At 38.9% G+C, this 25,434-nt stretch overlaps 1 protein-coding gene across 1 annotated transcript in view; it reads right to left on the bottom strand.

The window, feature by feature from the left end:
• The window catches only part of CALCRL (calcitonin receptor like receptor), a 60,456-nt gene that overhangs the window by 9,245 nt on the left and 25,777 nt on the right, over positions 1–25,434 (bottom strand). The window contains exons 2-10 of the mRNA XM_057383437.1: positions 18,706–18,805; positions 17,571–17,715; positions 16,019–16,129; positions 14,998–15,110; positions 12,608–12,699; positions 7,520–7,646; positions 6,054–6,207; positions 4,890–4,950; positions 4,711–4,777 (exon numbers count right to left, since the gene is read on the bottom strand). Of these exons, the coding sequence (XP_057239420.1) occupies positions 4,711–4,777; positions 4,890–4,950; positions 6,054–6,207; positions 7,520–7,646; positions 12,608–12,699; positions 14,998–15,110; positions 16,019–16,129; positions 17,571–17,715; positions 18,706–18,756 (921 nt within the window). The 5' untranslated portion in view covers positions 18,757–18,805. The remainder of the gene's footprint in view (positions 1–4,710; positions 4,778–4,889; positions 4,951–6,053; positions 6,208–7,519; positions 7,647–12,607; positions 12,700–14,997; positions 15,111–16,018; positions 16,130–17,570; positions 17,716–18,705; positions 18,806–25,434) is intronic.

The following is a 25,434-nucleotide window of genomic DNA, read 5'->3' as shown; positions in this document are numbered from 1 at the left end:
TGGGATATGTGAGTGGATACACACACACACACACACACACACACACGTATCCCCTGCAGCTCAAGGATGAATAACCAGAGCCACAGCAGCCTTGAGGATGATCACACCCTGCCTGCACCCCCCATTCAATGCTGGTGAAGCCTGTCCAAAGGCGCAGAGGCAGGACAGAGCTGTTCTGGGCACCCGCTGCAAAAGGGAGACACACAATAGCTCCTATCTCAGCTTCCAGAGGGTGCCTGCCTTTGCCAACAACTAGAGACAAAAGCAGTGTCAGGGGAAGAAGCTGGAAGACAGACAGACAACTCCCTTCTAAAATCCTCGGAATTCCTGGAGGATTCCTCGTAGTTCCAGGAGGAGGCCTCTGCCCTGCTGTAGGACAAGTGCAAGCAGGGAAGACATTTCAGACCACATGTGTCATGGTGCCTCTGCCGTCCTGGCAGAATTCTTTGTGTCAGTTCAGGCTTTCAGAATAAATAGCTGTGTGTTATARTAGCAACGTGGCCCTTGACAGATATGGAATGTTATTTATATTCTACTTACATGCTATTTAAATCATTTTAACAGGAAGTTGTTTTACATAGGAAACTACTGCATGAATTTCTCCTGGAAGCCTCCAGCTACCTTTAAGCTTTRTTTAAACAGCCAAGGTCTTCTGATTCTTTCTCAAGGGATTTATTTAGATTTTATGCAGCCCACGATCCCCATCCAACTTCCTATAATACATGCAGACAATAAGTTCTTCCTCCATTTCTAAATTTAATCCTTCTCAAATCTACTCATTTAACACTAACATGTCTCAAACACTGAGCTTTCCACCCTCTCGTGTTTTGGTAGTGTGGCCAATTCCTTTAACACTGTCCTGAAGTGCTAACTGAAGATGGATGTTGAAGCAGCCAGGCACAAATAGCACCCAAAGAGCTGTTTCTTTTACAACATTCACAGAATTTTTCTGTTAGTTTCACTTGCCCATCAAAAGCAAAATGCACAAAATTAAGCACGTGAAGAGTTTGCAAATAGCTAAGGGCAAACAGAAAGCTGGAGGAGGCAAAGCACAGGGCAGAGCTGAGCAGAACAGGATGAGTGTCAGTGGAAGTATGTGGCACGAATTTTTGATGAATATCTCTTCTGTCAGAAAATAAGAGCGAGATCAGGATGAACTGAATTTTTAATTAAAGTGATAAAAACAGGTCCTGGTTTTAGCAAGGTGCCGAGTAGATTTTTGCATTTAAGCAAAAGTAGGCCAGTGGAACTCCTCGCATGCACATTATTGTCAAATTGACTGTGCTGGTTTGGAAAAGCCCAAAGGAGCCCTGTTGTGCTATCTGCACTATGAATACAGAGTGAAATAGTGACAACTCCACAGTGACCTAAAAACTGAACTGAGCAAAAATGGAAACAAAGGCAGAGAAGGCAATCCTAGACAAACCAACCATGTTGGTGCCTATACTGGAAACTCAGAAGCATTCAGGTTCTGGCAGTGAACTGAAGCCAAGTTTCCAAGTACTGCAGTTTTTGAATTAAACTCTCCTCAGGTCCCTGATATTTCTACTTTTCTCCATGTTGAGTTTTCACTAAGCAAGACACTAATCCTTGCAGGTTTAAATTCTGTTTCAATTCCTCCTTAGGATGATATAAACAGACTATTCTCACTCAAGGCACTCAGATATTCTGAGATACAAGCTGGTAGCCATTGCTTGGCTTTTAATGCAGTTGTGCAGCTCCATATCTTYGCCTGCTTGGGCACAACACAGGTATGTGCTCATGAAAACAGGTCTCAGAGCTGGGACATTCCAAAGGCCCAGCATATGAGTGCTGAGCATTCAACTTCTAAACTCCTAAGTTTGGCACCAAGTCCAGCACTTTAAAGTTATTAAATACAAGAACATGAAAGACAAAGCTAGGAGTGCCTCAGCTTCCTTCTAGCACTTCACTCAGAATCTGCTGAAAGAACTTGCATCTGTAACAGTGTGCCAGACKATAACAGCAATTCAAAACATTATTACAGGGGGAAAGAAATACACATCCCTRTAGCATTATTTATACAAAGCATGGCATAGCTAAATAATTCAGTGGCACCAACACAAATGAAACCACAAGAGCACTGGCACTTCTGAACTCTACATGGAAATCACTGCTGCTTTCACTGAAGTGCAAACCCTTTCCTTTATCCTTCTCCCCTCAATCTTGATCAATATTTGTCTCCCATGGAAACTGGCATCCCCCTCTACTGTCTCATTCCCACTCTGTTTTTTTAATTGTGATTGCTTAGGCAGACAGTTGTAATTTAATGGTCAGCTTCCAATCAAAGTGCAACCTATGTCTGCTCCTGTTTGTTTGGCAGGGATCTCACCACAGTTATGTAATAACAGGGACCATAAAAGCTGCGTTGTTGTTAACTTTATGTAATTGTAGGATTTTCAGTGATGTGCAAGAGTTAAATTCCCATTGGCTTCTGCCAATTCTCCCTGGCACCCACTTGACAGTCCCCTTTCATGTTCTTTGAGATCTTGCTCCTGCAAATAGAAACAGTGTCTKCCCCCTCGTTATCTAATTTGCAGTTTAATATTGTTGCTTAAATGTCTACTAAAACAGGTCATGCTTAGTAAAGTGTGGAAATTGTATCTGGCAAGCAAGCTGCTTAAGCAAATGAGGGTTCTGTTCACAAAGCCTAAACACATGCATTTAATCTAACATCTTTAGTCCTGCCTTGTCTTTTCTTTCTTGACATATTACATTTTTTTTGTTTTTTGCTTCCAGAAAGGAAAGTGATCCTTTATAATACCTTCCCATCACAGACAAGATGTGCAGTTTAATCTCTATTATTCCTGCATGATTTTCAAATAAATTTAGAAATTGTACTGAGGCAAGAAAAATACGAGAGAAAAATCTTCAGCAGGCTCATGAAAAATACAGGAATATCAAAGGTGTACAGAGTTGTATATTGCAAAGATAATGGACAAAAACTCTGCCCAAAACAACCCCACAGTAATGATTATTATGCCTCCACTAAAATCAAAGAACATTGCAAGTGTTGCCTTGAATGGAAAGAAGACTTGATCATTTGGGACAGATCCAGTGCATCTGAAGCATGTAGGAGTCTGGCCACTTGCAGTGTGATTTCATGGAGGCCACTGCTTAGAATAAGAAAATGACCTTACATCCTTAAATGAAGTCACTTCACAGAAGATAGTAGTCTTATAGCTTTTACACAGATTTTTATGCTGGTATTTAAAGCAAGTTCTGACTAATAGAATGTATAGTTCAGTTTTAAAGAGCTTTACTTAAGTGTCAGATCTGTGAAGAGACACCAAAACAATGGAAGTAAAAACTCACAAAAAACCCCAACCCTACAYCTGTGAAAACAGGGCTTCATCTTCTGTGCAGAGAGAACAAAAATTGAAAGGATTTAGAAGTGTGCTTAAGTTTACAGATTAGAGCACAGCAGACCCGTTTGTGTCCTTATATGAATGCATATGGCAGACCTGACTSACAAAGATTATCAGTAATAATTCACACCCCAAGGGCCATGGCTCTCAATAACTTCAKGRGTTAATTTTACTRTCAATGATAAAAAAGTCACAAGAAKCCCAGGATTTATATAATGGGCTTCTGAGAGAATTCTCTATGCACAGAATGCCCTCCACAAGTATTCATTAACAAGTGAACAGAAGAGGAAACTCCTGTAGATTCAGAAACTGGAATTATTTCCATGATGTTACTTAAGGTTTTCATTGTTAATCAACTTCCTTGTGTAAAGTGAAAAGCCAGGAGAAAAGTCAGCAGACAGGTAACAGCAGTGTGGCCAGAACAGCTCGAAGTTTCTGTTACAATAAATAAATGACTGTCATACCCAGTCAGTGGCTAATCACATATGGAATGCCTCTACACTAATTACATTAACTGGGGAGGTAGTTGTTCAACTAGACACCTATTTCTATTTAGCAACAATCTACTGACTGAAATTTCATAGCTTAAATCCAGTCCTAGTGCAACTGATGTACAACACTGATTTTTATGCAGTGATGTCTTCAGTTACTCACCTAGAATTTAATTTAKCAGTGAACATGAACAGAGCTGGCATTAACTTGGGCTGTCAGACAGAACACCATACTCTATGAGTTCATCAGCACGACAGAAACAGAGGAACTGCAACACCCCAGTGGCCAAAGCAGACAGTGCTGAATCAGTATCAGAACAGGGGCAGTCACCATGGCACTGGTTCTCTCCCCAGGACTTGCTCTGGTTTTTCTCCATCTCACACTCCCAGCCACAGTCAGTCCTGCCATCCAAATCCCCTCTCCCCAAACTTTAATCTGGGAGCTGTTTGGCCATGTGCTGTGACACAAAGAGGCTCTAGAAGGGCCCACCTGGTAACAGTCAGGGCATGAGAGGCACTCTCAGCTAAAGGAAGGGTTTGAAATTCCCCCCCCAGTACTCCAGGAAAGGTTTAGTCCTTCCTTGTCACTAGGATTTGAGTGGAATGATAATCAACATTGCAAACCCTGAGTTGCTCAAAGGACCAGAAGCACAGATCCTTAGTAAGGCCAAGACTTCTTGGATCTTGTGTGTCTCAGGCACCTGCTGGGTTAAGCAGGAGACCCAAAAATACCAGTGACCTCTAAATGTTACCTTTAGGCTCTTACCTTTAGAAACCCATAAAGAGCAGCAGAAAACAAACAAGAAAAGAAATATTATCTGAAGAATGCTTACCAAGAGAGCTGCACAAATAGGGCCATGGATGATGTAAAGCAGATGAGTATCAGAGCTGATCCAACAACTAGAGAAAACAAACAGGAAAAGGAAAAATAAAGGCATTTATTAGCCTTGGGTTTTTTTTAACCTAAAAGAAAATATACAAGTTTTGCAAAGCAAGCTGAAGTACTACTTACTTGTCATTGTAATATAAACTTCTTGCAACRGCATGTATGCAGGCAGGGATCAGCGGAAAGCCTGTGAAGAAAAACCAGTATTTTCTTCATTAGTAAACCTGGCTAATAACTAAGTAAACTTGCATACCTTGCAGGAACCTTCTGTATTTTCATGTCACCCAGACTATATACCCGCAGAGCAAATAAACTAACAGGGAGATAGTTCATCTTTCCTTCCTTAGATTTCTTTCTGAGGGCTGTGTGAAATGTTATTCTCCCTGACTGGCCAAGAAATCCACACCACCACACAAGAATGGCAAATCAACTTAAAACCTTTTAGAATGCAACTGATCTTCATTAACACAGGTGCTTTTCAGGCTGCAATCTGCAATAACACCAAACAGGTAGGTAATAKTAAAATGGTGATTGCAGACATGACCTCAGCTCTAACAGAATGGTCAACGTGGATCATGTTCTCACTGCTATGAGGACAAAGTATCAACATCTGGCTATTCAGAAAGCAGCTTTGAAATTAAGCTCAGAAAATCAAGCTAAATGAAAAAAAAATGAGAATATCAAGGAAATTAGTCATCTGGGGCCCTTGACACTCTGGTAGTACCTGATCTCRAGGAGCTGCTGAGCACCTTGACTTTCACTTTGTGAATAAGCTCTTGTGCATTATCTGAAGTGACCAGGCTTGGCTTGTTAGTTTTGATACTGATATTGCTTGAGACCTTCATTTACAGCTATTCTGTGTTTGCTTAGTGAACAATACAGGTCAAATGGAACTGCTGGAAAAATAAATCCTCGGTCACTTCTAACTCAGTTCTGACCCTCCACCCTAGGCATGGCGAGACTGCTCTGAAAATAAATATTCATTCCTGAATAATCATCTTGGAGAGGAGGAACAATGAATAATTACTTCTTAAGGTCCTTTTTATAATAGGAGACTATTTTTTCTATACAAAGGAGGAGTCACTTCCTGACTCCAGAAATGCACAATCTCTCTCTCAGCAGAGGTACACACAACTTCCTACATTAACATTTCTGAGCTTGTTAAAACACCACAAAAATTGGGGTGTGCCATCATCACTCAAAGCTACAGCTCAGAGAGGCAAAGGTATGGAAGTTTGAAGGAGGAAGAGGCTGCATTGACCTGCAAAGGCACAGTGTGAAATCACATACCCCATCCAAGGAGGTAATACCACATCAGGTGCTGCTTCTCAGCAAAGACTGCCACCACGATGAGGGTGTGCAGGTAAATGCCTTCACACAGCATCCAAAAGTAGTTGCAACCCATMAGGTACAGGTAGATGAACTGTGACACTTTGCAACTAACCTGCAGGAAAAAAACAACAAGAGAATCATATAAATTTTTAATTTGCAGAAATCTCAGAGCTTTATTTGCAAAGTGGAAAAAACGCCGCTTGAAGTAATGTTTATTCTGTTTTCCACTACAATTACATATTTGTTTAATTTTTAAAACAGAATTTTCATTGCATTACAATCCCACACTTTATGATGACACAAAATTTAAGCAAGTCTGCTTTTTATTATTCACATGTGAGGATTCTGAGATCCTCAGGTGTGATAGAATGTTGTAATGATACTCTGCCTTATTGCAAACCTTGCCACACTTAACCATTCCAAAACCTTAAATTATCTGATAGAAGCCACACATGAAATGTATTTTAATGTGGGTAATCCCCTCTCAGTTTTACGCATCACAACGTATCAGAATTCCTGTTTTTAAAAAGCTTACAGTATTTCCAGTTTTAACCTACTCATAACTGCACCTAGAGACTGAGAGCTTGCAGAGGCACCYGGCATTTATTTGTTACTTAGCTTAATTCAAAATATATTCTACAATTTAACTKCTATAGTATAATTTATTGTGAAGTCTAAAATGTGAGGTTGTGAAAAAGGAGCAACAGTTAACTTGAAGATTTGGTCACATTTGGTCACAAGTCCTCTTTTTTTTCTTCCCTCCATCAGACATTGCTGCCTGTTTGATTGTTCTATTTMYSCCACTTRGCTTAAAACAAAACCAAACCCCAAWATTGTTTTATCATTTTCTGCTACCTAACTCACTTAATGATGGTTATAAGCAGCTATCTTAAGTATGTTTTCCAGCACATTGATGACTGCTTCTACAGGAGAAAGAGAAATTATCTTTTTACTTGATTCAACTTCAGGAGTTTTGCTCTTAACTTGCACAGAATTAAAATGTCTAAAAACCAATAAAGTCAGAGCTAATGATTTGTTTATGTACTTCATCTTTAGACTCTTGTGTTGSAAAAATAAATTATTCTTATTCCAACTGAAGATGGCTAAGTTAAAGCCATAAGAAAGCAGCTGACAGATCCAAAAATACCTTGCAAAACATCCCTTCCTTGGTGAATTCAGCTGTCAGCCTCCCTGACATCATCTAGAATACGCTCTCTCTCAGTTGTTTCAGTGCAAAGCTCAGGCTGCTGAGTGTCTCAGAGCACTTTTCCTGTTTCACAACCTCGGCTGTGCAATGTCCCAGGCACTGTGAGCCATCTGCTGCGCTGCTCTGAACGCCGTAACCTCGCCGTGCTGCTCAGCTCCCAGCTCTGCTCAACCTACCCACGCATCACAAACAAGGCTCTAAGTACACTTTCACTTACTGGGTTAGTTGCAACTAATTCCTGGTTGTTGGCAACTGCTGTCAGTGAAATTATTGTTACAACAGAGTTGCAAACAAAGGAGAAAAACAGATTTTTATGCAGGGTAATCCTTTGGCAACTCAAGCTCCTAGAAAAGAGAAACAAGAACAAATGAGTACATGGGAGGACAACTATGTGTACTTGGGGACAACTCTGGCATTTTGAAATGCTAGAGCTCTGGATTTTACTCACAACTGTTACATCAACCCTTTCATCAGGTCCAGAGCAAATTTAATTCAAGGACATGAAAGATACCACTTTTGCTTAAATACCAACAGGAAGAAAGCAAACACATTTAGTTCCAATATGTTTACAGTGAAAGATGTGGCCAGCTGAAAATGATTTGAATGCTGATAAATAATTTTCAGAAGATTTAAATCTTTTTTTTTGGTTAGTACCTGAAGAACTTCCCAATTAACCGTCATAGCTGAGCTTGATGAAGCTCCTACCCTGTTTCCATTTACCCAAACCTGTTTAGATCTTTTGAGAATTCCCTTTTACTCATATCYTTGTCACTTTTCTACCTTCAGCCTAAAGCTAGAGATATATCTAAATTAGCAAAATATCACAAATCTCATCCTGACTTTTGTGTATAACTAAGTTATAAACAGTTTATAGGATACAATTATAAAATCACTAAAGAACTACATTTGTGTTAATGTTTAAGGTTTGCTTGTAATCTTGCAATAAAATTAAAGAGAAAATTGGAAGGGCTTGTTAAAGAAAACAACCCAAAAGTTCAACAATATTAGACAGTGTTAAACATAGGTGCAGCCACTTTCTGTTTCTCTGTCATTCCAGAGGAAGCAGGTCTAACTCAAGAGACAGGATTGCTTCTCATYCAGGTTTTTCCAGTGAACTTTTGAGTTTCTTTGGAGAAAGCAGTGATTGAAGCCTGTGTTCTGTAACCACACCTGCCTGCCTCCTGTTAACAGCTGATCAACACTTTGAAATGACCAACTGGAGGAGAAAATCTACCACTTACACAGGCCACTGCTGCTCACTGAGAGAAATCAGAAACACATTCACGAGGGCAGCAGGGGACATGTCTAAACTGTCACCCCAGGGAAAAAAATAATCGTGTTTTATGGCCTTTTCAAATGGCATGCCTGCAAGRAAAGATAAAGGAGGGACAGTGGTGATTCATTTTTAATTTGGGAGGGTAGGAGGGAAAACTTTGTATTTTTTCAGAGAGATGCAGATATGAAATATTCACAAAGGCTGGAGGAGTACATTGAAAACTGCTGACAGATGAAMCAACAAACAAGGTGACCCAAAGGAGAAAAAAAGAACAGTCCCAAGAGCCTGGGTATCAGGAGATCCTGGCTGCATCCTCTGCAGGGATCTCTCTCACAAGAGCAGGGTACARAGCCCCCCCAGACACTGCACTAAGCTCAGAGTTTTGGGTACACACTGTGCCAGCCCTGAGRCAGGCTGAGCCCACAGCACTAAAAACAGGGCAAGGAAACCCTTCTAGAAASCAGTGCTGCCATTCAACAAGGAATACAGCAAACTCCATCTGCCATATGTCATTTAGCTAAAGGAAATACAAAAGAAAATGTCTCCAAAATACAGAAAACAGGGGTGCATATGAATTAAGGGATRAAATATATTCCATTAGGCTCTTTAAGGTTTTATTTTAGTCTTTTGTGGTRATGCCCCAAATGCATAAACTTTAATTTTAATAACATGCAAGGTCTTACTTGCATACATTCTTTGAAAATGTATTTTTATATATTTTTTTTCCTGTATAGTTTGTATATGAGAGACAATACAAGGTTCCAGCGAAGGGCTTTGTGTAAACAAGTCCTAAAAAACTCTGGAATTCTGTCTGCTTATTGTTAAGACTCGAGGCACAAGCAAGGAAGAGCACGTACAGCTAATGGGGCCATCTCTCCGGGTCATCCAGCAGCTGTTCCTGTTGAATATTCAAACACACCCATCCACACCCACCTCCACCCATGCATGAAAGGATTGAAAGGATCACCGGACAAGAAACAAAAAGCAAGACTGATGACATTTAAAAACTAAGACTGCTTTTGGTAATAAAAGGATTTTTCCTAAGCTTCCCCACCCTCCCTCTTCTGTTATCCTTCCTATATTCCATTTTCATGACTGTTTTTCTTAATGACATAATATCCTTTAATCACTTAATTCTCATATTTATGATCTAAGAACATTTGAATGAGCAACCCCTCAAATAAAGCAAAATAAAAACAGACTTCCTATGAAAATACCTATTTCCCTTTCTATTTTGACTCCTGTATGCCTTGGGTATTAGGGAAAAATTAATTTCGCCAATATTTCTCCAAAAGAAAAAAAAATAAATTCCAAAAGCCCCTAAGTGGGTTTAAGTCCAAGTTTTTAAGTTATTTCAATTCTGCAAAACTCAACCAGTGAGATCCATGCATGCACTTAAGGGGAATTATCTGTTCAGATAACTTTAATTTAGAGTGACTTAGGGAGCTCCTGTCTCCATAACAATCCAATAACCAGAGGTTTGCCCACCCTTTCTTTAACAGAGTTGCTCTCCCTGTGAAAGCTGCCATGGGATTTGACAACATACTTGATCAACAACAACTCCTTTATATCAGGTGGGTTTAGTTTTGGCTTTTTTTTTCACTGCTTTGATTTTTATTGGGGGGGAACTTTGAAACTATAGCTCCTCTTTGTCCTAAATCACTGCTTTTTAAAGTATTCTCTTGCCTCATTTTTCTTTCTTTCTGAAAACCATAGGGCTATTTTAACATTTATAACACATGTATGATCTAGAGTACGTAACAGTGAGAGAAGGCAGACACACTGCAACAAGTTCCTTTTATGTCTCACAGACGAGATTTCAGAGTTCCAAGTTTATGACCCATTTCCTACTGTTAAACCAAGAACTCCAACCCACTTGGGGAACACAAGTCATAAGCTGGACAAGTATTTGCAACAAGACAATTTTCTGAAGAAAAAACAAAATTTAAAATGCAAACATAAAATGCAGAAAAATGGAGTCCTAAAAAATAATTCAAATCCCAAACAGTTGATATTTGGAGAAAAAAAACAAACAAGGAGTCCTTTCACCTTTGGGGAAAAGCTCCAAATATCTAGTCATATCTAATGATATTCTAACAATCAATGATCTAGCAAATGTTATCTGGAAACTGTCAGTTCACTTACAGACTAAAGTTTTTTGAAATGACAAATTCAAAGGCACCCCCCACAATAGCAAAAAAAAAAAAAAAAAAGCCCACCTGTTGAAGCTATGAATAATTATCCAAGCTTTAGCCGATATATAATACATCCTGGTATTAATCTAGGTCCTTAAATACCCTTCTGCTACTAAAAATACTTTAGAGGAACTGTGCATCCCAAGAGAACAGCTTGCAGAAGGACTTTCTTTAGCTTCCTTTAAATTTTGTAATTTCCTTTTATATCCAACATAACCACAGTCTAGAAAATGTGGTTTGTGGGTCTGGATTGATTCCATGCGGTTCTCTGAGGAAGGATAATCCTGCCACCAGAAAAGCAAATCCCTGGATGGTTAGACAAACATGCCACAGTATGTCATGGGGTGGCAGAAAAGCAGATCACCTRCTTTTGCACAGTGCCACAAGCCAAGAGGAAATTACCTTGGGTTTCATATTTTAGTAGAGAAAAATCACGCTTGACTCTCTGTGAACTTAGACAATCATATCCTACTCCAAATCTTTCTCTTTTCCCCCATGTTAAAGCATTTTCCTGGTCACATTAGATATCTAGACTTGTAAACTTTGAGACATTTATTGCAACAGTATAGACCTTTTTATGCAAAATCAAGCTTCTTATAAGGACTCAGAGCCAATTTCACACATTGAGTTTGGGGAAGGAGAGTGAACTTGGAAAGGGAAAGCATTGTTTTTACAGGTCATACAAAAATAATCTGATTAAAAAACAATTATCTGTTTTTTTTTCTCATGAAAAGAGATCAGAAAAAGCAGAAATGTCATCCTGAATACTGGATTTCAAAAGAGAGGCTGCAAAACTGAAACACTACTGTTTGCTGGGGATTTGCAGAAATGTTGCAGAAGCCTGAGGAAATAATGCACAGCTAAACTGGAAGCTCCCCTTTCAGCCAAATGGGACTAAAAAGGAGAACTTTTTTATCAGCTATCAGCTGCCTCCACCTAATCAAAGCCCACAGCATGAGAAAAGCAGAATCCATTGCCAATGTACATGCTATTCCTATTGAAATGCCAGGAAGAAAAGGAATATGGAAAGAGGCAGGAAGCAGTGAGACCGAGGAGCAACACTCCTGGTTTCACCTTTCCACTGAGCCTCAGCAGCTTCTTAAAACTAAAGGAAAACAACAGGTGTCTTTCATGRGAAAGGAAAGAAAGTTTACTAAATATGCAGTAATAAGATTAATTTTAAAAGGCTTGTATTAGATCATGAGCTATTGTGACAGTGGTGATACACTGCTCTAACTTCCTTTCAAGGTGACATAATAAGTTAGCCAGCACTTGACACGCCTGTCATACTGTGAATCAAAAAATTGGATTATTTTTATTATTCCCATTCATACTGTAGCTCTTCACCTTCCTTTCCTTACAGTTGCTGTATTTTGTGGGTACCTACTTTGGGATGTTACTGTACCTATCAAATGTCATCACTATTTTGGTTTCCACTTGCTCTTTAGTTCAGTTGATGCTTGGCATAACAYGGAATCACAGAACATCCTGACTTGGAAGGGACCCACAAGGATCATGGAGTTCAATTCCTAATACCCACACTGCAATTTAGCACTAAAAAAATCCATACATCACAACCCCAAAATGAACAARCACTTTTCCCATTTCCTATTTTCAATATATTCTACAGTTTTTGGTTTGCAGRTCACTGATTTGAGATTTCTGCAAGAAGAAACCTTAATTTTTGTTACAAAGTCCAGTGCCAAACCTAAATACTGGCTTTCTTCACCATCTTGCTCCATCTAACTGCACTTGGATGGCTAATGTTTCAGAGCACTGAAACCAGGATTTTGGCAGCCACAGATATTTGATAAAGGATTTTAAACATACTTACTTAAAATAAAAGAATATGCCAAGAGAAATCAAAAGTGATGCAATGGAAAGCCCGTGTCCGATGATGGCCAAATAATACAAGTTCAGAGCGGTCTGCAACACAARAACAAAGCCAAGGGATTCACACAGAGCTATTGCAGATAAAGCACATATTTATACATCTCTTTGGCAGTTAAAATGACTAGAACACTAATAAGAAAAAACCCCAAAACATTTCAGGTAATGACGGCACAAGTACAGAATCCTGCCAAACAATATCCCACTGAAATCCCTCTCTGTAGGGAACACAGCAGATGAACTGGAGTCATCGCTAGAATTTGCCTCTTATCARTTAAAACACCACGTTTCCAACATACACTGCTATGATTTTTTCTGGGTATTTATATAAATCTGGCTATTTAATCTCCTGCACTGGGTGCATGGCTGTACTAGGCCTCATTTCTCTGTTAATACAACTCCTGAGTAAAAYATGTGCTTCCTCTATGAATTATTTTTCCCCACAGAATGTTTTCTTCGCAGCATTTAAAGAAACTTCCTTCGAAACAAGCTGTGATTATGGTATTGTAAATTCAGTTTTTATTCAGCATTTAAGGAAGGGCGTGAAAAAAATTAACAATAACCCAAATACAGAGAAGACTAAACAGTTTTGTTAAATAAGCCTACAGCTAATCACGGAATTATGAAAATCTGTGTTGATACAAAATGAAAAAAAAGGAACCGGTGAATTAATATYTGGAATATGTTCATGTTACCATTAATTCTTGTAGCTAATAGCTAATTAATAAAATAACTGATAAATTATWTTAAAAAATAACAAACCTTTGCTTTCAATTGTGGAATCTGTCTTGCCAAAAAATTCTTGTTGCATTAAATATAAGATTATCATTTGGCTCTTAAGGAAATGAAGATTTTCAGCTTGAACCTCATAGTCTCACAATAAAGCACAACTATCTGGGTTCCATAGGGAGAGCGAGAGCACACACCCAAATGCTCACACACTGCAAACTCTGTGTATCCCCTAAACTTAATATTCCAAGTTAGGACAGAGTTATTGCAGCTTGCTATACACACTGACTTTTGAGATAATATAAAAAGATTGCAGGAAAAGCTTTAAGTAGGTTGTAAGATGACACAATGGTAGCTCTTTTTATGTGCTAGAAATTTTAGGTGTAAGTGAAACTTATTGTGAAATTGGGGAAATMTTTGGAAGTGAGAAAAATCAAATGYTACCCCAAAAYGCTAAAATGTGAGCTGTGTAAATGACAACAGCCTTTCTATGACAGGCCCACATCACCACCTCACTCAGACTGATACAGGCAAAGATGAATTTTAAGGATTTAGGGATTTCCCCTCCATTTAGAACAGCCAGAAAAGCGTGGAACAGCAGAGCTGCTGCTGAGGGCAGTAACAATAAGRAATGAACAATGCACAACAGGCACAGTTATTGTGCAGTGTCTAACCCGCCTTCCAAGCACAGTGAAGAGATGATGCTGCTGAGCATCACAGCACAGAGAACTGCAGCAAGCAGCAAGGCTTTCTTTGGGGCTATTATAACATTTCAACAACCGAATTCAGATTTGTGACAGAGCTGAAACACGCTGGCAAAACAGCCTGAGGAAAACTACCTCATTATTCATAAAGAAGGATCTTCATAGATCTACTCCTTTCTGAATAATATCCTCAGTTCCCAGATAAATATTAGCAAGAATCAATGAATTGTGGCAATTCTGCAAAGAGAATTGAACTGCCATTAGCAGACTCTAAGTCTCATGATTTGAGAAAAAGCAATAATTAGGTGCTTTATTATCACCTGTAACCATCTTATGCTCAATACGGTTTTTAGGTAAATTCCCTAAAGCATTCAACACCAGTGGTGCAGGCAGTTAGAAACTCCATTACATGTCAAATTTCTTGACATGCTCTGCTATTATTGAGCCCTTTAACATGATGTCCAAATTAATTTAAAGCCTGTCCTGATCTGTGATTTATATTCCTGGTTCTTGAGAATTTAGAGTTTCAATTTACTGCTTCTTCCCATGACTGAATGTTTCATAAACACAAGGAATATGAGTTGACATACAGCTGGGGAACGGGGTAAAATATGTAGTTTTGCCCACTGTATCCTCATATATCACAAAGTATCTTAAAAAGGTCATTTAGAGATTTTTTGTTCTTTTTCTGTATCTTTTAATTGAAGGGCATCTTCAAGATAAAAAGCCTAGAAAAACAGCATCTATACCTAGACTCACAGAAGCACATGTGTGGACAAAGCCTACTTTTGATATACAGAAAAATACTCCAAGCATTGTTGCATCAGCTCTGCTGCCTTTTGAGCTCTGAAACTTGGAAGGATTTTTAGCCACTGGCACCAAGCACTCATTCCTTTCCTACCTTCACTTTTTCATGTGTGTAGATATTGCACTGGGTGTAGTTTGTCCACGTCCTGTTGCTTTCTGGGTGCCTAAACCAATTCCCCTTCGAATCACAGATCTTCGTAACTTTTTCTGCAATCAAAGTTGACGGAATGAAAAACAAAAGAAGAAAAGTGAAAGGAAAACACAACAGTCAGCACTCAAGTTCTATTTCCTGATGCCAAGTAYTTAATAAAGATTGGCAAACAAATGACAGCTTTATTAATATGACTAGAGAGACTTTGCTTGTTACTATGAATTCTGAGAAACTTGGGGCCGTTGCTTTTGCTTGGCAAGGGCAAKCGATGATGTGATTTTCCTTAAGAAAACAAATAGATTTGCCTTCTCCAATCCATTAAGTATCAAAACACACTGAACTAACTGCTAGAGAACTACCAGATGAAGTGACAAGAATATTTAAATGGCTTGTTTAACATCCAAGATGGAAACTGAAGCCTGACACCCTACCTCTATAAATTAGTTTTGGACAAATGGGAAAATGTCTATAGAAAAACTACTCAAGAACCAAACTGGAAAATCATCAAATATAAAGAGGCATGAAAGACCCTGGGAAATATAAAATGCATAGAAAGAGACAAGACAGAAATCCATGACATTTTTCACATGCTCACAAAGATTAGCCCACAGAAACAGGAAATGACTCAAAGTGGGAGAAACTGTCAACTGCAACTGTTAAACTGAGGTAAAATAATAAGTCATATTTCTGCTTTTCTGTCAGAAAAGCTCATTTCTAAGACAAAAAAGTGTCCTCTAACTTCAATTCCCACTCCTTAATCTACAGAATCCCTCAATGATACTGAAAAGAAAATAAGTAGTAACTTGTCAGTTTTCCATATGATAAAAGGAAAATACAAATAATGGGTCYTGAGTTTYTGAAATCCTGRAGCAATAATGACTTGAGYGAGGCAAATGAGACATCAAGCCCCMAGACCRTTATTTCAGTGAGAAATACAGTGATGTAGAAGTGAATGCACACGCACCTGATGGGTTGAAATCCTGAAAGTAGTCAGGACAGCGCTGCACSGACACACTGCCAGCACGAACATCACTCCAGCACAACCAGCCATCCCAGGTCCTGTTACAGAAAGAACCTACAAGCAAACAGAGGCCTGGGAATAAAATAACTCTTATTTCATAGTAGTCTTTCAAAGGTAAGATGGAGGACTAGGTAAAGTTTGCCATAATGAGGGGAAAAAACCCAGAAAAATATGATTTAGCAGTCCTTGATTAAAATTTCCCTTAACAGAGACCATTCCTTACACATAAATTTTTTTTAAACACATTTAAAAATCTTTTCTCATTCACCTTGAAACAGCTCACATCTACAATTTACAAACCTCAGATCCAGAACACAGTGGACAAAACCCCCCTGATTTGTACTCAATAATGTACCTTAGCAAAGAACCTCAGGCTTCCAARGATGGTTTTATATACCAAGCCTGTACATATGTTTGCTCGTTCACTGATAACACAGGGCATCCCAGAAGCCATGAGAAAGCCWGGCTGGGAGGCATCCCTGCTGCTGTGCCTCAGGCTGAGCTGAGCCTGSAGCACTCACTGTGGCCAAACACTTCCCAAAGTGCCCCAGGARCAGGGAATCCAATGTCCCTCAAGAGCCTGTTCCAATGCCTCATTGCTCACACACATTTCAACATCTAAAATAAACCTCCCTGGAGAATGAGCTGGCCTTKCATAAACAACTCCTTTCCCCAAGGCACACAGAATGACTGACCATCTCCACAAATCTGAAGATGTTTTTATTATCTCGCTTCAGTTTTCTTTTAAAGACTTAATAATGTCCCCATCTCAAAGGCTGCAGTTTTCAGATGCCATGTAATTCTGCCTCATCTGAAGATTTTCCAATTTATCCAGATCTTTCTGATGCTGTGAAGTCCCAAGCTGGGCATAAACTTATTCTGCCCACACTTGWATCCATTTCTGACCTCCAGGCATTCAGTTCCTCCAMAGAATCATTTCAGAAGAGSAAAAGCTCTTTGTTAAAGAKCTTTTTGTTTCCTTGCCTCAAAAGSCATTCAGCATTTCCAGAAGCTACCAAGTCAGTACAGCAATAGGTGGAGTCCCTGAGGTCAGCTCTGAGTGACTTATCAGGAAAAGCAATAATGACACTATCACAACCCTCAGAGCAGGGAAACTGTGTGGATTAAAATATTTACMATTTTTAAAGGTAGATGTGACAGGYAGACWGAGGTATTATAAGAGCATGAAATGAAATAAGGTGGTAAGAGTAATAAAGCCCGATTTTTTAATATAGATAACTATTGAAGTTAACACTTTCTTATTTCATCAGAAAGAAAAGCTTTGTGTTATGTAAGAAATGGTGCTATGGGCAGATATTACAACGTATTATTTCATGCATGCCAAAATGATGTTTATAAAAAATTGGGCAAATATTGTGACAACCTGAAAAAAGATTGCTAGCAAGACAAGGAATTAAYAGAACTAAAGGAATTACTGTAATTATATCTGTTGACCACTTGCTTTAGTAAAACCTCAGGAGAAAACAATCTCTACCGTTATGCTGGCGAATGGGGTCTTGCATAATCTTCTGGTAGCATTCATACTGTGCTGTCATGATTTTATTCCGTGTAACACTCAGCTGGGCAAAGTCCAGTGTTGCATTTTGATGCCCCTCAGATGGCGTAGCAGTGGCAAAAAACTGAAAGGAAAAAGACCTSTTTTAGCAAACCACATACAAGCTACAATATAATTTTTTTTTTCAGCATCAATCTTTCTTTAAGTATTATTTTACTGAAAAGGAGTGCTCTTCAAATCTTATTACTGACAATATGATTTTGTATTTTTCTGGTTAATTTAGCAATTCTTAGTACTTATTTTTGACAACTGTCTCCTGAATGAGGATGGGGTAGTAACAATTGGCAAGATTTGTAAATAATAATGCAACATGCATAGAAAGCACTGAACTACTCAGAAGCATATGAACAGTTTTTGAAAAACCCAGTGAAATTCATCAAAGTTTTATGTAAAAGGCATTTCAGTCAGATCCAAAATGATCCTTGATGCAAAAGACCTTCCACATATTTTATGCACTGAAGCACTTGGCTTGTCCAGAGCGATTTGGTTTCTCTACAGTCTGGTGAACCATAAAGTCAACCCTCAGAATAGAACATGGTATTCAGAAGACTCGACCATGATAGATATTAAAATTAAAAAAACTTAAGAAAGTCAATTTTGACCAAAGCCTGAACCTTTCAAGTGCATATTTAATAGTAATTAAATATTTTATAGGAAGCTACCAAGTTTCACAGAATAACAAAGCAGCAGATTGAAATACTGTACCACTGTGGTACAAGGGATGAAATTAAAATTTCTGAGGATGTTCCCTGAATTTCAGTTACATGTCTCCTCCTCTTCCTGAGGTCTACAGGGTATTGCTTTAGTTAGCTGTCAACTGCTACGGTTCTGAGCCAGCAGAGAATATGCTGGATTCAGCAGAGGTAAATCCAATTTCTGTTCCTTTGCCAGAGGAATTCAGAGGACMACAGAAGGTAGATAAAGATCCTGTTGTGCAGAAGCTATATTTGGACACAAGATTAGTGCTTTCTGCACTTCCATATTAATAATTTCTATGGTACTCAGTACAGGGTTGTTAAAACTGGAAGTGATTTTAAAAATTTGTAAGACTTACCATAGTAGCCGGTAAGAAGAGCAGCAAAAATGGAATCCAGATTTTTATCATTTTTATATGTGAGGAAGTGAATTTTATCTTGTGRCTGAATGAACCCAAACTGAAATAGAAAAAAAAATAGAAATGTAGCCATTAATGAAAGCTGAAATTGATAGAAAACTTCATATTTTGTTTCTGAATTAAAACAAATTGATGGAGGTCCTCTCAGTTTTTATTGATGCCATGTGAAATACACAGAGATGCACTATATGGTGTCAGAACAAGGCACTCAGTTCCTCAGCAGTGAACTCCAGCAGTGGTTTTTTTCCTGCACTGCCACCTCCACTGCCTCAACCAACTCTTGAGAGGGTTTGTCTCAGTCAGGTGCTGGTACACACCCCACAGCAAACAGACAAACTGCACCCCAAGACATCTCTGCCTTTGGGCAACCACASCAAACTGCAGGYTGGTTTCCTTAAAGTAGACTCAGAMTTTCAMAAAYACAAAATTATTTCCCATTTTCTTCATGCCACCTGATATTTCATTTTGCCATTTCTGGAATAACTTATCTGCTAAGCAGCCACTTCATCCTGAACTTACAGCTTCGCAAGGATGACAGTGGCAATGAAAGAATTAATTGTGAGCTGCAAAATAGTTTCTGCAGTAGCTTTTATTTCCCTGTCTCTCATTTGAAGAAAACACAACTACCCAAGCCAGCTGGGAACACCTTACAGTGCACACTCTTCTTGGAATTGATTCTTGAAGTGAAAAATGCACCCAAAGCATAAAATATACACAAATACCTATGAAGCACGTGGACCATCTATCTGGCGTAACCCTACTGTGACAACTGCCTCAAAAGGAAACGAAATGACAAAGAAATTTGTCTTTTAATATTTCCCTGTGCCCTGAAGTATCCTGAGAAGATCACACAGCTCAGCCTGCAACTGAGATAAGAGCTTTTCTTCTCCTGGAAAAAGACCTGTCCACACTCAGTTTAAGTTATTACAACTAAACCACATTTCAAACCCCCAGTCCCTCACTGCAGTGGCACTGACAAAGCTATTCTCAGCTACAATAAAGGCAATAAGCTGAGTGTGAGTTCAGCTCCCTGGTACAGATTAATTCCCTGCAGCTCCACAGTGTGATTTAAGMCACAAACCTTGCATACCCAAAGGTCCCTCACACAGCTCACAGAGCTCAGAGACCCCCTGCCAGCAAATCCAGAGGGCTGTGGGTGCTCTGTACCTACACACAAAGCTGAGTCCTGGCCCACATTCCCCCTTGGATCACACTTGCTTTCGACTTTGGAAGTTTCTTCTCCAGCAGTGATGTGCTGTGAGAGACTGGGGGATGACAAACAACTGGCAGCACAGTGGCCAGCAGAGGGAATTGTATAAAAAGCTCATTAAAAAAACAAAACAAAACAAAAAAAAAAAACAAAAACAAAAACCAAACAAATCAAAAACAAATAAAACCCATTTTAGTCACCAAAAGAAAGCATGCAATATTGCTAGTTTTCTGCTTTCACACCGGGACTGGGTCCTCCTGATACAGCTACGACACAATAAACACATCTTGTAGGACACATTAACTACTAAACACACAGCACTGCTGTGTATTGTACAGCCTGATGCAAATACAAGAAATGTGTTGTAAAATCAGCTACTGCCGTGCCTGTTTAACCCAGACTAAAATTGTATCCATAATCTTCCCTCTATTTTTACCAGTGGCGTGCAATCCTGGAGCACTGATTGCTGCAAATTGCACAGGTGAGGCTCTGAAATTCTAATCTGAAAAATCTTAAAACACTTACAGGGAAACCAATTAAGATGCATGAAATATATCCTCAGTTAGAGCTACTTCTTCCCTGGAAAATCCACATGATGRGAACTAAAGTGAACAGATAATTGTAAAGACCTTGATCTGTTAACTGAAGAAAAATCTAAATATATTTGTGTAATGACTGAAGCTTGACTAAAACCAGATTTCCTCAATAKATCTAAATGAGCAGAAGAGCAATATGACTTCAACTCTGCATGGCAACTGGGGACAAGGGTGATTAATTCAAACCCATCACAAGCTTCATTCATTTACAGCTGTGTCTGTTTTCCTAGGGGAAAAAAAMCCCTGGCCTTCTAAGGAAATTGGAATTAATAACTTACTGTAAAGTCAATAACCTTTTCTCTCCCAAGTATGACAAAGCACATCTGTGCAGGGTTAAAATCCACAAATGATGTGCACAGGACAAGCCAAGAGATGAACCTAGCAGAAAATAGCAACCATAATTTAGTGATTGTTTTTCTATACATTAATACAAAAGTTCAAAATAATTTTCTCTACAATAATTCTAAAAATCCTTATACTAAAAAAAAGTTGGATGGAAAATTTAAAATTCATGTTTTATACTGCTCTCACTAAGTCTTGTTTATTTTAATTTATCTAAAGATATAACATATAAACAAAGGCAGAAATTATCTGCTTTGAAACAGAGTCCAAGTTTATTTCTGTTTCACAATATCAAAAGTCATCCCTTAGCTCAGTTCCTTTAAGGGTCCAAGTCTTTTCACATGCAGCAGTTTTGTAGATATTTCCGACCAAATGCTCTGGTATCCACTTAAATTATTAAGTCTTCCCAGGAGAAAATGTTAAGTCAAGCCTATAAAGCACTCTATGCTTTCCACTCATTTCTCTCGGTTGCTCATATATATGGAGAAAAAAAGAAATCCCAAAACCATCACCTTTTTCTAAACACCACTACTTATGGASTTAATTAGACAAGGCAGGATGAAGGTCATTCAGATGCCTATTTGGACAGCARGAAAGCATTTCTTGCATCACTGCATGAATTCATTCAACTTTTATTCCAGTTAGCCTTGACAAGAACTTTCCAAGGAAAATTAAGAACTTTCTTAGGAATGGACAGCAATATATTCCATTGGCTGAGGCAGCAAGCCAGTACCSATGAGAAAGTCAGGTTACTTTTATTAATCATCTCCTCTGATGAGATTGAAATCAAACCTAATTCTCAAGAAGCTTTCTGTCTCAGAGCTGGGAGGAATAAGGCACACAAGAAATAAACAGCAAAAAGAGACCCATTCTTAGGTTTCCTTACATAATAATGTAAACTGTTCTGCTAGACAAGTTCATTGTGGGGCAGAGAACTGGCTTGAGATGAATCTGAGAGCCTGGAATGGATCCCCACGACAATGGGGATCTGCACAAAAGCCAGCAGGAMTGGGATTTACAGGACAGGTATTGACTGAAACTGAGGTGCTGTAGACACAACACTCCAGCTACTGGCAGCCCTCTGGCTGAAGTATTTTCTCACTAAAAGGGAACATCAGTGGGAACAAAATAGGGAATTGTAATAGTAAATCAGATCTTCCAGATCTTTGAAACACTATTTTTATTTCTAGTGCATGTAAGTGCATTTAGTGAAGACTGGGATAACCTAAACAAAACCATAACAACAACAAAGGAGCTGCCCTGACGATATTCCCTAGGCCTGCGTTGTGTTTGTCACTGATAGCGGTGACACCTCTTGAAGGAGCAGGAATTAGAACGGAACTGCAAGCTGGACYCAGCTAAAATAGTCACTGGTATAGCTTTAACAGATGTTCACATTTCTCTTCCTCCTGCTTTCTCCTGCCTCATCAGCTGTTTCTACTTTTAACTTTGCCCCATCCTCCCAAGAATAAGTGGCACCCTTGGTGAGTTCCAGACTCTTCCCATTTCAACCATACGGTAAAAAGGTCAAAAAAAGCAGCCATTAGAAAAAACAATCMTTTTTTTTAACCTGAAAACCACATTTAGTACGAAACAAAAAACAAAAGCAGCTTTCACCTGAAGCAGTTCTCAAGTCTGACTTCAAGTGAGAATGCAACTCTGGGAGCATGAGAGGGGGAGCCTACTTATKTCACTGCAGGTCCATCCATAAATGCCTGTTTTTCACTAATTAGTAATCTTTGATTTGATCAGAAGCCCAACAAAACAGCCATTCTGAATGAGAACAAAGGCAAACCACAAAACTTGTGCAGAGTAAATGACACACCTCCAGTGCTGTAACCWTTTAACTGCAGTTAAACATGTTTGCGTACAGAGGTAGAACCTTCATATCTGACTGAAAATGGGGCCAGAATGGGTATTTTCTTGCTACTGTGCTATTTCTGGTTCTTTTTAGCAGGAGGCATACAACTTGAAGTATTGAAAACCCCTGGCAATGTGTGGTTGCTTCAGCCCAAGATAAAGGCAAAACCAACAAGCGGGAAAATGCCCAATACTTTKCAAAGTGTCCCTAATTTGAATTGCTGTTCAAATTGCATTTTTATAAAAAAACTCCCAAAAAACCAACAGAACCAGTAGCATTAAATGGAATTTGAGGGATGGATAGAGCCTTCACTTGCACCTTCACTCACAAAAAATTTCTGGGAAACACTTCGGTGACTAAATGGGCTTTGCAAGTGGGCATTACCAGCCAAACAATAATACACACCAGATTCATTGAGTCCTGGAAACGGACTACAAAAGCTCCACACTTACATTAGAGAACAATACAAGGCAGTCTGGAAATCTTCCTATTTGGATAAGATGCCTTTATTTCTGAAGGAAACACTTCTGCCAGGATTTGAACTGCTCAATGGTAACAGCTCACAGCTGTATGTGGGAATTACTCATCCTCCTAATAATTACGGAGTTAAAAAGGCTCAAAAGTAAAGTTAAATAAAATAAAGCCAAGCAAACACTCCTCTGTCTACCTTTTGTTCCAGGAGTTTCTCCTCAGAAGCAATGGTGGCACAATGGCATTTACTGTCTTCTTGAGGATTAACGAAGAAACACAGTGGCATATCTCAATTTAACCCCTGAGTTATTGTATGGAAACTTCCCTGTGCAGCTCAGGAGGAGAAATTCCTCATTGTTTCATTCCTGGGCCCTGTGCTGAGCTGTCTCCAGGTACAGGGCTGTGCAAGCAGAAATTAAAACTGGCTCACTGAAATTTCCCATCTTTTATTCTCTTCCTTAGCACGCTTTTTTGCTTTTGTTTTTGCATCCCTCTGGTTGCATGCCAGAGGCCTTGCAGAGATTGCAGAACCATCTGCATCTAAGATTACACAGATTAAATTACTCTGGGGTGCTTCTTCCCATGAATAGCTTTTGGCTACTGCTCAGATAAGTTTTGTCACCTGCACCCAACAGAAATTACAGCAGTGACTGGCAACACTCCTGGTCAGTTCCAATAACACCTAAATTATTAGAACCYATCACAGAGTGATGGTGGTGCAGGTTTTCCTCTATTTTCTAACATTTGTTTTGTTCAGTTCACAGGTGTGGATGATATTGTAAATTATTCTGGGGAGAAACACAGGCTATGGAGTTCAGTTAAAATCCACTTAAAAATCCAGTTAAAACCAACAAAAACAAACCTCTGTAAAAAAACCCACCACAACAAAGCTCTCCAAATAAGATTTTGGAGGAGGCAATGTCCACAAGGTTCTTCCCCTGGAATATTCTACAATTTCTACTTTTAGTCAACATTACTCCTTCTCCACAAAGCAGACTGAAGAGCAGAGGTTTTGTGGTTTTGTCCACCACACCAATTTTGGCTCTTTCAAACAGGATTTCCACTGATAAAAATAGTAAAGAGTATTTCCYCATTGCTTTCACATTGACAAGTCTTCTCTTGGCCCTTGTGCTTTCCATGCTTTCCCTATAAATTATGAAGGCTCCACCCCTCCAATCTGATGAACTTCTGACTGACTTAAGGACACTTGAAGCCAGCAGTACAAACGCTGCAATGCCATGTGGAAGAAYGGAAAGGACTCAATGAGGGTTATAGTTACAAGTCAGCAGGAAACCTAACAGTGCCAAAGAAAYGCATCATATGAATTAAAAAAAATATCAGCTCAAAGTAAAATTATTTATCCCTCCTGAGGATCTAGTTGTTAMATGAAGGCAACAGAGATCCTGGCAAAATAAAATCTTTACCAGCTGCTGGGGCTTTGCTCTCAAGAGATGCAACTGTGATTTYCAGCAGTTTGTAGTTCTTAATGCCTCCAGAGTTTCTATTTGACTACTATAGTGTAAGCACATTGTTATGCCTATTTTACAAGCTTAACCCTTTTCAGCACACAGCCCTAACCCAACTGTATCTTGGTGCCTAAAATCCATCAGCATAGCTACATTTGCTTCTGGGCATAACTCACCAAGTCCAGTTCAATGTTTTCTAAGCCCTGGCATTGAAATTCCACAGCAACCACTCAAGCACAAAGCAACTTTGAAGGGAGGCTGCTCAGCTGAACAAAGTTTACTGCAAAAATCCACCATCAAATATCCTAGAAATGACTGTTAACAAAAATGAAGATGAATAATTCCATTTCAATAGCTTATGGATCACAATGATTTAGTTCTGGTACTACTTCCCTTAAAATTTTATTTTTAAATTGTATTACATTCCTGTGATAGAAATTAAAAAAATTATCTAAAATATATGCAGTAAACTTTCCTGAAATTTTACTTCTTCCAAAACAATGGATGTGCTGTGGCAAAGATATTCCAATTGACATTTTAAATAAAAGGGATAGCTCATGACAGTCATTCTTTTCCATGGATTTCACGCTATTGAAAAGTTGGAGTTTGTTACGGTATGTAAGTATAGTTCCCTAGAAACAYTTATATAGATGATACTCTTAGTCATAGGATTTAATTTTAGGTAGTCCTGCCAGSAGCAGAGATGGATTTCACRAGCCTCAA

Source organism: Malurus melanocephalus, unplaced genomic scaffold (genome assembly GCF_030028575.1).
Source record: "Malurus melanocephalus ecotype Western Australia unplaced genomic scaffold, MMel_1.1 scaffold_632, whole genome shotgun sequence".
NCBI lineage: Eukaryota > Metazoa > Chordata > Aves > Passeriformes > Maluridae > Malurus > Malurus melanocephalus.
This window is presented reverse-complemented; position numbering and strand designations above follow the sequence as displayed.